Source organism: Quercus robur, chromosome 7 (assembly GCF_932294415.1).
Source record: "Quercus robur chromosome 7, dhQueRobu3.1, whole genome shotgun sequence".
NCBI classification, from domain to species: Eukaryota; Viridiplantae; Streptophyta; class Magnoliopsida; order Fagales; family Fagaceae; genus Quercus; species Quercus robur.
In genome coordinates, this window is record NC_065540.1 from 46,779,413 (window position 1) to 46,792,740 (window position 13,328).

General features: G+C 39.9%; 1 protein-coding gene across 1 annotated transcript; it reads right to left on the reverse strand.

The window, feature by feature from the left end:
• Positions 1 to 8,810: 8,810 nt before the first annotated feature.
• Positions 8,811 to 12,186, reverse strand: LOC126691515 (uncharacterized). The gene is made up of 5 exons (XM_050386548.1): positions 11,976 to 12,186; positions 11,446 to 11,528; positions 9,587 to 11,148; positions 9,226 to 9,388; positions 8,811 to 8,837 (listed from the first exon to the last, which is right to left on the reverse strand). The coding sequence occupies exons 1-5, from the start codon at positions 12,184 to 12,186 to the stop codon at positions 8,811 to 8,813; spliced, it is 2,046 nt and encodes a 681-aa protein (XP_050242505.1).
• Positions 12,187 to 13,328: the final 1,142 nt, after the last annotated feature.

Genomic DNA, 13,328 nt, shown 5'->3' on the forward strand with positions numbered 1-13,328 from the left:
TCTAAAGTATATCATCCTACGCCGTTACAAGTGCTTCAGAACAAAAAAAACGCGTCAACTAGCTTTGGAATTTGTGTCTATTTATTTTCAGTATACTTCCGCTGAAAGGACAGTCGGATAAAAGTAAAAACTTAACTAAAATAGTAATCATGAATAAGAAAAAAATTCAAATAGGTGTATAAATAGTTGTATAAATAAGTTAAATAATAAAATTAATTGACTTTTTAATTTAGAGTCAAACACAAACAAAATTTTACCAATTAAGTAAAAAGACACTTAAGTAAACGATTTTCTTCCTTTCCAAGTGAAAAAGACACTTATTTCCTTTAGCAACAGTTTATCTAGTTTTTTATTGTAAATTTTTTATCTTGAAAAAATTGGAAAAAAATACGAAAAAGTGAAAAAAAAAAAAAAAAAGTCTTTAAAAAGTTAAAAACTAAACTTATAAGCTAATGTCAAATAAATACTATAGATTCTCTCAGTTTCCAAGTAAAATATATTGTTCCCTCTAACATTTATCAATTTTTTAAAATTATGTGACGATCCTAAATTTGCTTCACTTTATGGGATCCTAATCCTGAATTAACCAATTAATCTTGCTAGAATCTAGTGAGCATTCATTTATGGTTAATTGCTTTATTGTTTATCCATATTAAATATTGTGTTTGAAATTGATTATAATTAATGGGCCTTGATGCAATTTTTATGAAAGATAGAAAAAAAAACTATAAAAACATTAATTTTTTTATATAAAAAAAATGTCTAAACTTGTGCACTAACAAATACCCTTAGGGTATTTGTTGACCTTCCTATAAGTAATTACCCTGTTAACATTTTAATTGATTGGTTAAATTAAAATTGGTAGTTAATCCGTGGTGGGGTCTGATTGCATTTTTCATCTACTTATATAAAATCAACGTAGTACCAACTACCAATCACATCTTCTTCTTTTTTTGGATGGGAAACTACCAATCACATCTAATCCCACGTTAGTTTGGAAGAAGTTACGAAATTTTGTTTGCATCTGGCAATTTTTTTAATTATTTATTTTTTGTAAAAAGGTTTTAAAAAAAATTGTTTTTATTTTAAAGAAATAAATAGAGCAAATAAATCAATATCACATGCCAACATGACGAAGTATAGGTTCGTATGGTTAAAAGACAAGCCGTGTACTCTCATCAAAAAAAAAAAAAAAAAAAAGACAAGCCGTGTACGAACCGTGTGCCATTCACAATCATTGTTTTTTTATGGGTAATAGATAGAAACATAATCATTGTTTAAAAGCAGTGTAGTCATTATACTCGATAAGGTTACTTCACAAAACGACAGCTAACTGCTTGTAAAACATTTTAATAGTACTAATCTATATATATATATATATATATAAAACCGAAGTCTTTGCTGGCACCACAATTTTTCACGCCAACACAATATATAAAAAATAAAAAATAAATAAAAATTATAACTCCTCAAAACCCTAGCAACCTTACCCCTCTCTCAAGTTAAGAAATATAAAGCCACGACTTCTGCAAACTCTCTCTTTCTCCAGACGTAGGAAGCCCAAAAACATTCAAGATCTACAAAACCCTAGCAACCTTACCCCTCTCTCAAGTTAAGAAATATAAAGCCACAGTTTCTGCAAACTCTCTCTCTCCAAACGTAGGAAGCCTTAAAGCATTCAAGATCTACAATGCACGGTATAGATTTTAGCTTATAAAGTTCAGCTTTTGTAAGGTTAGTTTTGTTTATATATTAATTAATACATAATACTTTGTTCACCATTGAATACTCATATAATCAATTTCTAATTCAGTGTTCAAGAATTAAACCAAAATTCTAACTGCGCTATCATAAAATATTATTATTAGTATGAATTTTATAGAGTTGCGGTGTTCAAGAATTAAACCAAAATTCTTTTAAATTATCTATAATATTTTGTCCTCTAAAAATTTTATCTCTTTGATTTTAGTATATTGTGTTTCTTAAGCTATAGAGACATTTTCTTTGGTTTCTGCAAACTCTCTCTCTCTCCAGATATAGGAAGCCCTAAACGCACGGTATAGCATTCAAGATCTACAACTCACGGTATAGATTTTAGCTTATAAAACTCAGTTTTTGTAAGGTTAGTTTGTTTATATATTTAGTCCTTATGTTTAGGTTTAGGTTTAGGTTTTAAAAGATTCATATATTACTACTATGTGGCTGAATTTCCCGTGACATCAGTTTTATGTTTTTTTATTTTTTATTTTTTTTAATTTGTTTTATGTAAGATTAGTTTGTTTACATCAGTTCTTTATCTCAAAGATAAGGTTTTTATTTCTACCGCAAGAACTATTTAGGTATGTATCCCTTGCAAGCACACATGAACTTAAATTGTCTTTTAATATATGCATGCTTTATTATTTTCTAATAGTTTTCCTGTGCATCGCACGGGTTAACGACTAGTTTATATATATGGGCTTGCTAAAACAAGGCTCACAGAGCTGAATCATCAATAATAATAATAATAGTTGTGAGTGCCCGAAGACTGAGGATGAAGTTGAAAAGTTACAGTTTTAGTGTGGGGATGCCACGAGCGACAGGCTTGAGGAGGGTCATCTGAAGAGAGGAAGGGATGAGTCATAAGACTTTGAGGTGTTCTAGGTTGAAAGAAAGATATAAAGAGAGAGAATCTGTGATCATAGAGAAAGTTTATAATTTGGAGTAGCTTGTTGCCTCCGCATTAAATGGTGGGCAATAGCTTTATCAGTTGTATTGATGAGGAAGTGATCTGAACAGTGCAAATTACAGCTAAACAGATTCATTTTGCCACCTTCTTCAGATACAGAAAGAGACAAGTGTCATGATAGGACGTATGTTAGACAAAGATGGGTGGTTGAGAGATAAGAGAAGGAAAAGTATATAAGAAAAAGAGGGTTTACAGAGAGAGGGGGCCAGACACAAGTATCAAGAGATAGAAAAGAAACGAGGAGACCACTAAGAGAAAAGAGAGTGAACAGTAACGGTTCTTATGTAAATGTGGCCTCCTCGGGCCAACTGGTATTAAGAAGGTGGTTCATCAATTTAAACAAGTCTGCATTTTCTTCCTTATTTTTCCCCTCGAGTGAAACCCCCCTTTAGTTGTTTGTTTCCCTCTCTTACAAATTCATTGTTTTGGGCCACGGTTGGACTGATCCAGCCACTATTCTAAGTGGGCTTGGGCGGCTAGTTTTTCTAGTCCTTACAATAATAATAATAATAATAATAATAATAAATAGAGACCAAGAGAAAGTTAAGATTTTTAAATACTAAAGTCTCTCACGTAATGACAGCTGGTATATCCAATATCTTATAAAACTGCCAAGTTCCTTACCGATTCCACCAAAAAAAAAAAAAAAAAAGCTAGCTGCCAAGTAATAATTTCTACAAATCTAAACCAACATTCGGCTCAATATTAAAATTGTGAGATGAAGACACGATTTAAAATTGTATCTTCAACTCACAATTTCAATTGTTTACACATATGTGAACGTATATACTGATATGCAATAATCTCTATTCTTATTGAAATTGAAATGCAATTCAAAGAGAATCACTCATTGCCATTATTTGTGAATGTTTAAATTGTTTGATTTACTTTTATATTTATTGAAAAGTTATTGTATCTTCTCCAACTTTTGAATGTCCTTTTTGTTGTCAAAGACTCAAAATTGTAAAGAGTTATAGCCTTATAGGCCATAAGTGATCATTGGGTTTCTGCAAGAGTTATGAATCAATTTGAAAGCATAAATCTCTTTCTTCTTTTCTAATGAGATCTCTTCTTTATATATATAAAAGCATAAAACTCACGTGTGAGAGCGTGAGGTGTTGCTATGTGATGCATGTTAAGAGAATTTTGTCATTCAGCCTTCCACCTCATCATCTTCTAATTACCACCATGTGTCACTCTTTCACCTACTACTTAATTAAAACTTAAAATGAATTTATCCATTTAATCTTCCCCCTAATTCAACCTTCCAGCTAAACATAGATTTTAATGACTTATATAATTTTTTTTATTTGTATTCAACAATATATAATTTTATTTCCTTAAAAATTAAAATTAATAAAAGTACGACATGTAAATGCTAAGTCAACAAGACAATGGAGTGGAACATTGAAGGGAGAATAATTAGAGAAAGCTCATAAGGCTTGCATGCAAAAAGAGGCATATGATCATATACAAGAAAATGGTGGTCAAGAAAATGTGTTCTAAGTTTTAACTTCTATATCCATGGAATCATCAATGAAATCAGGATTTGAAATCAGGATTTAACTTTAGAGGAGGCAAAATTTACAGCTAACATACTTTATATCTCCATACACCCATGAATATGCATATATTTAAACACATTATAAAACAAAATGTATTGTCAAATACTATATTAAAGTAGCAAAAGTAAGTTTTGGCGTGGGAAAATAATTTTTTTTTTAAAACACTTGATATTGATGCTCTTAGGGAAAGTGCTTATTGACCCTGCAACTTTTCTCGAGTTCTAGCAATATTGTCTACTATACAATATTCACATTGAATATTTTTTTGCTGAGAATTTTAAAAAAAAAAATTCATATTTTATTATTGACATTATTATAAAACGAAAGTTCATAGAAGTTTCTCTACTGCTGTTAGTCTTGCAGTACCGTCCAAAAACCTATGGCGTGTAGTGGCTTGGACCTTGGAGTTATTCACATAAACCCATCATGCTTTTATTATTATTAGAGAAATTATTCGTAGAAGATTTGCATCAGCTTGGACAAAACTTTTAACCTATTTTTTCTATTTTACCCAATTATTTTTCAAAAACACTCATATTAAACAGTACATTTATTAAAATATTATTTATTTACCAATTTTTTATTACTCTTGATGATTCCTTGATTATCAGTGGGTTGATAAGACTTGAACGTTGATCTTCGGGCTATCTCCTGTAATACCAAAGACACAGAATCAGAGGGGACCGGTGAGGACCGGCCAAAAATCCTCCGATGATCAAGTTAGTTACTTTGAACTCTCTGTAACGAAGAAGTGTTCTCTTAGAAGTAAGAAAAATGTCTGAATACCTTTTTCCTTCATCGAAGAAGTCTTATATAGTGTGTGTGGAACGGTTATCTGTTTGGTAACCGTTCCCAATGTCGAGGAGTCCGGAGAATTGGGAGTAACCGCTGTGAAAGTTACCTAGGTCGGACGGGCCGATGAACTCGTCCATCCATAGTGAGGATGGACGAGACCTTCATGAGGAGCTCGTCCACTTTTAGTCCATCCATAGTAAAGATGGACGAGACCTCCAGGATGATCTCATCCACTTTTAGCGAAAGACGGACGAGATCATCTTGGAAGGCTTGTCGTTCATAAATGACGAGTAGATCTTGAGGTATTAAGCTCGTCCATATACGGACGAGGGTCGCTGGTACGCTCGCCATTTTCTCCGCCTATTGTTGCTTCTGTCGTTGGACGAGACATATGGACGAGTTATGGACTTGGGATTATTTGTGACATCATCAGTTGCCCCCTCGTCCATGTGAGTCGTCCAAAAGGGAACGTTCTTGGACACAATTGGTTAATAATTACTGTACCACGTGTCCTTTTTTTATTAGAGACTGATTCCGTCGATTTATTTTTCCGAGGAAGATGCCACGTGTTGCTTCTGTATTGGTTGGGTCGTTTCGATTACCCAGGTCAGCATCCTATAAATAGTGGAATGCCTCCCTTGACCCTCCTCATTCCAGAAATTTTCTTCCTTGACATCCATCGTCTAGAGCCTCGTCTAGGAGTTCTCTGCGTCTAGAGTCTTCTTCCGTCTAGAGCCAGGTACTCTTCTTTTTCTCGTCTTTAGGTTTAAATTTCTTGTTAGGGATGTCTGTCGCTTCCTCGTCTACAGATAGCCTTAATAAGGTTATAGACGAGTATTGTGATGATACTAGTGATAGGTCCAGCTCTAGCAGTGCTAGTGATGAGAGTGGAGGAAGCACGGACGAGAACTACTCTTCTGGGGCCCCTGGGCTCCCTATTGAAGTCGTCCAAGAACAGCTTAGGAGAGCTTCTGGCTCTCAAGCTGGTTCTCCGTCCAATCCTACGGACGAGGTAGAGACCGTCTTTAGTTGCGTTGTAGGCGTCCATTCTAAGACGGACGAACAAAGGTTAGGTAGCCTTAGGTCCTGGTATCAAATCCCAGACGAGTTTAACCCTAGGCTACCCGTCCGTGGAGAGTGGTGTTGTGAGCCCCGTTTTGGAATAGGCGTCTATGAATCTTATTTCTTAGGTGGCCTTAGGTTTCCTTTAAATGCCTTCGCTAGGGAGTTACTAGTCAAGTTAGGTTTAGGTGTTTATCAATTCAATCCCAATGCATGGAGGTTAATTATCTCCATGCAAATTTTGTGGAGGGAAGTTTTTGGTGGGGACCGTCCTCTTACAGTGGACGAGTTCCTTTATTATTATAAACCTTCTGCCATAAGTCAATCTGAAGGTTTTTATCAGTTTACTGCTAGAGGGAATGATTGTAGGTTGATCAAGTCCCTAGCTTCGTCTGATAGGAAGTGGAAGACGGAGTTCATTTTTCTTTCAGGCTTCTGGGCAGGGAACCCTGTGGACGTTGGCAGGGATCCCTTTCCCCCTTACACTGGGGACTTAGGGAACCTTCGTCCAGAAGGTACGTCCCTTCCCCTTGTCTATTTTTATTCTTACTCCTATTTGGTACATTTACAATTTCTAACCTTTATTTGTTCATTGCGTTGTAGCTGCCAAACGTCCGTCCTTGAGCAAATTTCACCGTGACCGCGTCCACAGGGCTCGTCTACACGCAGATAGGAGCTTCCATTCTCTTGTCACGCTTAGACGTCTAGCCAAGTGGGGTTTAGGTCCCGAGCCTTCAGACGAAGCTATAGCTCACGAGGTTACTGTGCGAAAAAGTAAGTTTTTAGCTAAACTTCCTTTCCCTTTTCTTTTTTGTATACATTTCTTAACTTGTTCATCCCGTCTTAGGAATGTCAACCATGAAAGAGAACAAAGGGAAGGAAATTGCTGGAAAAGGGAAGCGTCCTGAGGGTGTAGCCCAGGATCGTCCTGAGGGTCAGACACGTCCAACGGCTGGGGACAAAAGAAAATTCTTGCCAAAGAGTATTGACCTGGAAGGGCTCCCCAGTCGTAGAGACAAAAGGGTTAAGCAGGGCTCGTCCAAGGTGGTTAAGTCAAAACCTCCTCAGACTCAGCCTGCCGTCCAGATAGTCGACGTGGACTCGTCCACTCCAGTTGAATCCACTCCGTCCAAGACTCCGCCCAGAACTCCTTTAGCCAAGTTTACTACGCCTGGCTCGTCCCAGCCTTCTACGAACATTATTGAGAGCGAAGATCTGGCTTGGGAACATTTCCAGATAGCCGTCAAGGACGAGGATATAAACATGTGCTACAACATGGGCTTGAAGGAATTTGAACATTCAGGCGTCCATGACCTCTTCAAGGTATGCCAGTATCCCTCGTCCTGGTTCAGTTATTAAATTTTCCTCATCTAATCATTCTATGTTGTTCTGTCTATTCACAGGCCATGTCGAAGTTTATAGCAGCGTCTAGACAGGCAACGGAGCTGGACAAAACGAGAGTCTTGTTGGAGACAAGGATTCAGGAGGTGAACGCTGACTGTAAGAAATGGGCTGGGTTTGCTGAAAAAGCTAAGGACGAGGTCAAAGAGCGTAACAAGTTGATTGAGGAGCTAAGGACGGATGCATTGGAGAAGGAGACGCTCATTGATCACTTACAACAGATGAACAATGAGTTGAATGCTCGTCTTTCCAAGACAAGAGAGGACGATGTGGCTGAGTTCAAGTCGTCCAAAGAGTATACAGACACTTTGGATCGCAATTATGCAGCTGGTTTTGAAGATTTCAGAATGGACGCTGTTGAAAACTTTCCTGAAGTTGACTTCAGCACAATCAAGCTTAACCTTGCTGCTGCCACAAGCTCTCTCCTCCAGACTGGCTCTGATGACGTCAACGTGGAAGACGACGCCAGTACTCAGCCTCCTCAGGACGAGCCTGCTGTGAATGCTCCCCCTTCTTAGGACGAGACTTTAACCTTTGAAACTTTGCTTTTTCTTTCTTTTTGTAACTTTTGTGTTTGGTCCTTTGTTTTTGGACCTTCTTTATGTAACAAGAATACATTATACTCGTCCATGGTTTTAGGACGGGTTTTTTAAGTATACTATTTCTGCTTTTCAAACTAATCAAGGGTTTTTGGACGTAGGATGTCCACCCTTTGAATGAAGTTTTATTTTTTTTTGCATGGATAAATGATTTCATTTTCTTTGCATGGACGAGTGATTTCATTTTCTTTGCATGGACGGATGCTGCTAAGCTATTTTACTCCTAGCTCGTCCATGTCGAGAATACATATTTTTCATGTAGTCTAACTCGTCTTAGCAGGTAGTATTTTTAATTAGCTTGATTCGTCTTAAGACTTGCAAACTAATTTTACATACCATCTACTTATTTTGCCAACTTTTTGTCTCGTCCAGAATTTGGATTGTTTCAGTTGGCTTTACTTCGTCCATGAGTTGGACGAGTATGGATGTGGTTTCTTTTATTCAAGAAAATTTAGACGTTACATCTCTGCGTCCAGAGATTTTGTTCGTCTTGGATCTTTCAACCCTCTTGAGGACTGATTTGGACGACAATATCATGGAGAATTCACACAACATTTTGTACATAACATAAATATTGTTTACAGACAAGGCACATGCACACTGATGCCTTTTTATTTAATAAATACATACTTCATGACTTCGTCCATAACCACAACACAACTATAAAAAGTAAATCATAGTTTCAAACTTCACACACAAACAATACCAAACATAGTAGTATCAAACAGCATCACTCATAGTAGTACGCTAGTAGACAGATAAGACCTAAGTCTCGTCCATAGGTTCACTCTTACTGGTAGTACCTCCTCAGGTGCTCCACATTCCAAGGATGTTCCAACTTTCTCCCGTCCAGAGCCTCCAGGTAGTAGGATCCTTGCCTTTTACAGTGGATTACTCTATAGGGTCCTTCCCAGTTTGGGCCCAACTTCCCATGTGCTGGGTTCTTGGTTGACAAAGAGACCTTTCTCAGGACGAGATCTCCTATATTGAAACGCCTAGGCTTCACCATCGCATCATACTGCCTAGCCATGAGGTTCTTATACTTTGCTGCCCTGTATTCTGCGTTTGCCCTTACCTCGTCTATTAGATCGAGGTTCAGACGAAGCTGGTCCTCATTATCCTTGTCTTGATACGTCATCACCCTGTGATTAGCCATATGCACTTCTGCAGGTATGACTGCATCGCTTCCATAGGCTAACTTGAAAGGGGTCTCCCCTGTAGGGGTCCTCACAGTGGTCCTGTATGCCCATAAAACTCCTGGTAATTCATCTGGCCATATTCCCTTTGCCCCCTCAAGCCGAGTCTTGATGATTTTCAACAAGGATCGGTTTGCTACTTTAGCCTGGCCGTTGGCTTGGGGGTGTGCAGGCGAGGAGTAATGGTTCTGAATTCCAAAGTGTAAGCAAAAGTCCTTGAAGAGTGCATTGTCAAATTGCCGTCCGTTGTCAGACACCAATATCTTCGGCACTCCAAATCTGCAGACAATGTTCTTCCACATGAAGTTCTTAACATTCTGTTGTGTGATATTTGCCAACGGTTCTGCCTCCACCCATTTGGTGAAATAATCGATGCCCACAACTAAAAACTTCATCTGCCTTACTCCCAAAGGGAAGGGACCCAAAATGTCCAATCCCCATTGTGCGAAGGGCCACGGTGCTACCATTGGGGTGAGGTATTCCGATGGTTGCCTGGGGACATTGCTAAATCGCTGGCACTGGTCGCAGACTTTAACGTATGCTTTTGCATCAGCTTGCATGTTCGGCCAGTAATATCCTGCACGGACGACCTTGTGGACAAGTGATCTGGCTCCTGAGTGATTGCCACATGCCCCTTCGTGAACTTCTCTCAGCACGTAGTTCGCTTCGTCCGGAGCTAGGCACCTAAGGTAAGGTTGAGAAAAACCTCTCTTGTATAGCACTTCATTCATAAGGACGTATCTAGCTGATCTCACCCCCATCTTTCTGGCCTCGTCCTTTTCTTCTAGTAGTCGTCCGTCTTTCAAATATGATATAATGGGAGTCATCCAATTTTCTCTGTTATCCACCTGCTGTACTTCCTGGGCATCTATACTCGGCATATACTGAACTTTATCTGACTTCTCTAATGATTCATCTGCTGAGGCCTCTTTTGCTATAGTATCAGCTTCCACGTTCTCCTCCCTGGGGATTTGAACGAAGTCAGCTTTTTCAAACCTTTTCACAAGGCGCATCACCCTACCAAGGTATTTCTTCATTCGTCCTTCCTTCGCTTCATACATCCCATTCACTTGCCCCATGATCAGTTGGGAATCTCCCATGACACATATGGACTTGGCTTCCACGGACTTCGCCAATTCTAGCCGTTTGAGGAGGGCTTCATATTCGACTTCATTGTTTGTCGCTTGGTACTGTAGACGGACTTTATGTTTCAGTTTGTCTCCCTCTGGGGACTGCAGGACCACACCAATTCCTCCTGCATGCCGTGTAGACGAACCATCCACGTGGACGATCCATCTCTTGCTGTCCTCTGCCTCATTATGACTTGGGGTAAACTCTGCAATAAAATCTACTAGGGCTTGAGCTTTTATGGCATGCCTTGGTTGATATCTGATATCGAACTCACTTAGCTCCACAGCCCACTGGATTAATCGCCCTGCAGCTTCCAGTCTATTCATTGCTTTTTTGAGAGGATGATCTGTCATAACATTAATGACATGTGCTTGGAAATAATGCCTCAGCTTCCTTGAAGCTGTGATTAGTGCGAAGGCCAACTTCTCCATTTGTGGATATCGTCCTTCCGCTCCTTTCAATGCCTTGCTTGTATAATACACAGGTCTTTGGACTTTATCTTCCTCTCTTATCAATGCTGAGCTCACAGCATATGGGGTTACCGCTAGGTACAAATATAGTTCCTCTCCTTCCACTGATGGACTTAGCAGCGGTGCCCTGGTAAGGTATACCTTCAAATCTTCGAAAGCTCTCTGACACTCGTCGGTCCATTCGAATGCTTTTTTGAGAACCTTAAAAAATGGCAAACATTTATCAGTAGCTTTAGAGACAAACCTGTTAAGCGCAGCGACTCGTCCAGTGAGGGATTGGATTTCCTTGGTATTTTGCGGTGGCTTCATGTCCAGTATTGCTTGAATTTTATCTGGATTTGCTTCAATTCCCCTGTGGGATACCATAAAGCCAAGGAATTTCCCTGATGATACTCCAAAAGCACATTTGCTAGGATTCAGCTTCATGTGATACCGCCTCAATGTCTCAAATGTCTCCTGCAGGTCGTCTAGATGTCTTCCTTCGTCCTGACTTTTCACCAGCATGTCATCTACATAGACTTCCACATTCCGCCCAATCTGCGGACGGAACATGTGGTTGACCAACCTCTGATATGTCGCCCCTGCATTCTTTAAACCAAACGGCATCACCTTATAGCAGAATAAGCCTTGACTGGTGACAAAAGATGTCTTCTCTTGATCAGCCTCGTCCATTCTTATCTGATTGTATCCTGAAAAGGCATCCATGAAGCTAAGCAATTTGTGGCCTGCAGTTGAGTCTACTAACTGGTCAATGCGCGGTAACGGATAGCTGTCCTTGGGGCAAGCCTTGTTCAGATCAGTGAAGTCAACGCACATTCTCCACTTTCCATTCGCTTTTTTGACCATTACTACATTGGCCAACCAATCCGGGTAGTACACTTCCCGAATGAACTTTGCTACCATCAGCTTTTGGACCTCGTCCTTGATTGCACTATCTCTTTCAGGGGCAAACACCCTCTTCTTTTGCCGCACAGGCTTGGAGGAAGGACATACATTCAAACGGTGGGTAATGACACTAGGGTCTATACCCGGCATATCATCGTGACTCCACGCAAACACGTCGATGTTGTTCTTCAAAAATTGGACGAGGTCCGTCTTAATCTTCTCTTCTAAATCTGCTCCAACCCTGGTACACCTCTCAGGGTTATCTTCATCCAAGGGAATATCTTCCAATGCTTCAGTAGGTTCTGCTACAACCCTCTTTTCTTCAATGTTCATTGCTTGAACTTGTTCATCCATGGCCAGCATGGCCAAGTAACACTCTCTTGCTGCCAGTTGGTCACCTTGTACCTGTCCTACCCCGTGTTTTGTTGGAAACTTGACTGATAAGTGGTAAGTAGAGGTAACAGCTTTCCAACTATTCAAAGTTGGCCTCCCAATGATGGCATTGTAAGAGGATGGACAGTCTACCACAAGGAAGTTCACATCCTTGGTAATCTGTCGTGGATATGCCCCCACTACCACGGATAAGGAAATGGTACCCACTGGTTGCACCTTCATCCCACCAAAGCCTACTAGGGGGGAGTTCACTGGACGGAGCTGGTCTCGTCCTAATCTCATCTGCTGAAAAGCTGGATAATATAAAATGTCTGCTGAGCTTCCATTGTCCACAAGCACTCTTCTGGTTGTGTAGTTTGCAATTAATAAGGAGATGACGAGGGCATCATCATGAGGGTGATGAATTCTGTCAGCGTCCTCGTCCGTGAAAGTAATTGCCCGCTCGCCCGTAGATCTTGCTATTGGTGATCGTCCAGAAAGCTAGACGCTTTGTACTACCTTCAAGTAAGTTTTCTTGGACTTGGACGACTGGCCAGTTGTACTTCCCCCAATGATGACTCTTATCTCCCCGAGTGGTGGTCGCGATGAATCTTCCATCTTTCCCTTCTGTTTCTCGTCCCTCTGGTCTCGTCCAAGGAAACCCCTCAGCTTCCCTTGCCTTATGAGATTTTCAATTTGTTACTTCAAGTCAAAGCACTCGTCCGTGTCATGACCATGATCCCTATGGAAACGACAGTACTTGTTCCTGTTGCGCTTGTTGGGATCACCCTTCATTTTCTCCGGCCACTTCAGGGAAGGATCATCCTTGATTTGCATAAGGACTTGCTCAAGTGGGGCGTTTAAAGGGGTATACTGCTGGTTCCGTACTGGAGGGCCTGGTTTCTTACTTTCTCGATCTCTCATTTCCTCCATCCGTCCCTTCTTTGGACGAGTACCCTGCTCGTGCTGACGACTGGGATTTGCGTCCATTCTCTCGGACCTCTTCCTCTTCTTAGCAATGATTGCATCTTCTGCATTCATAAAATTTTGAGCTGAATGGACGAGTTCGGCCATGGACTGGGGCTCTTTTTCGTAGAGCTTGTGTATAAACAGATCTGAATTCA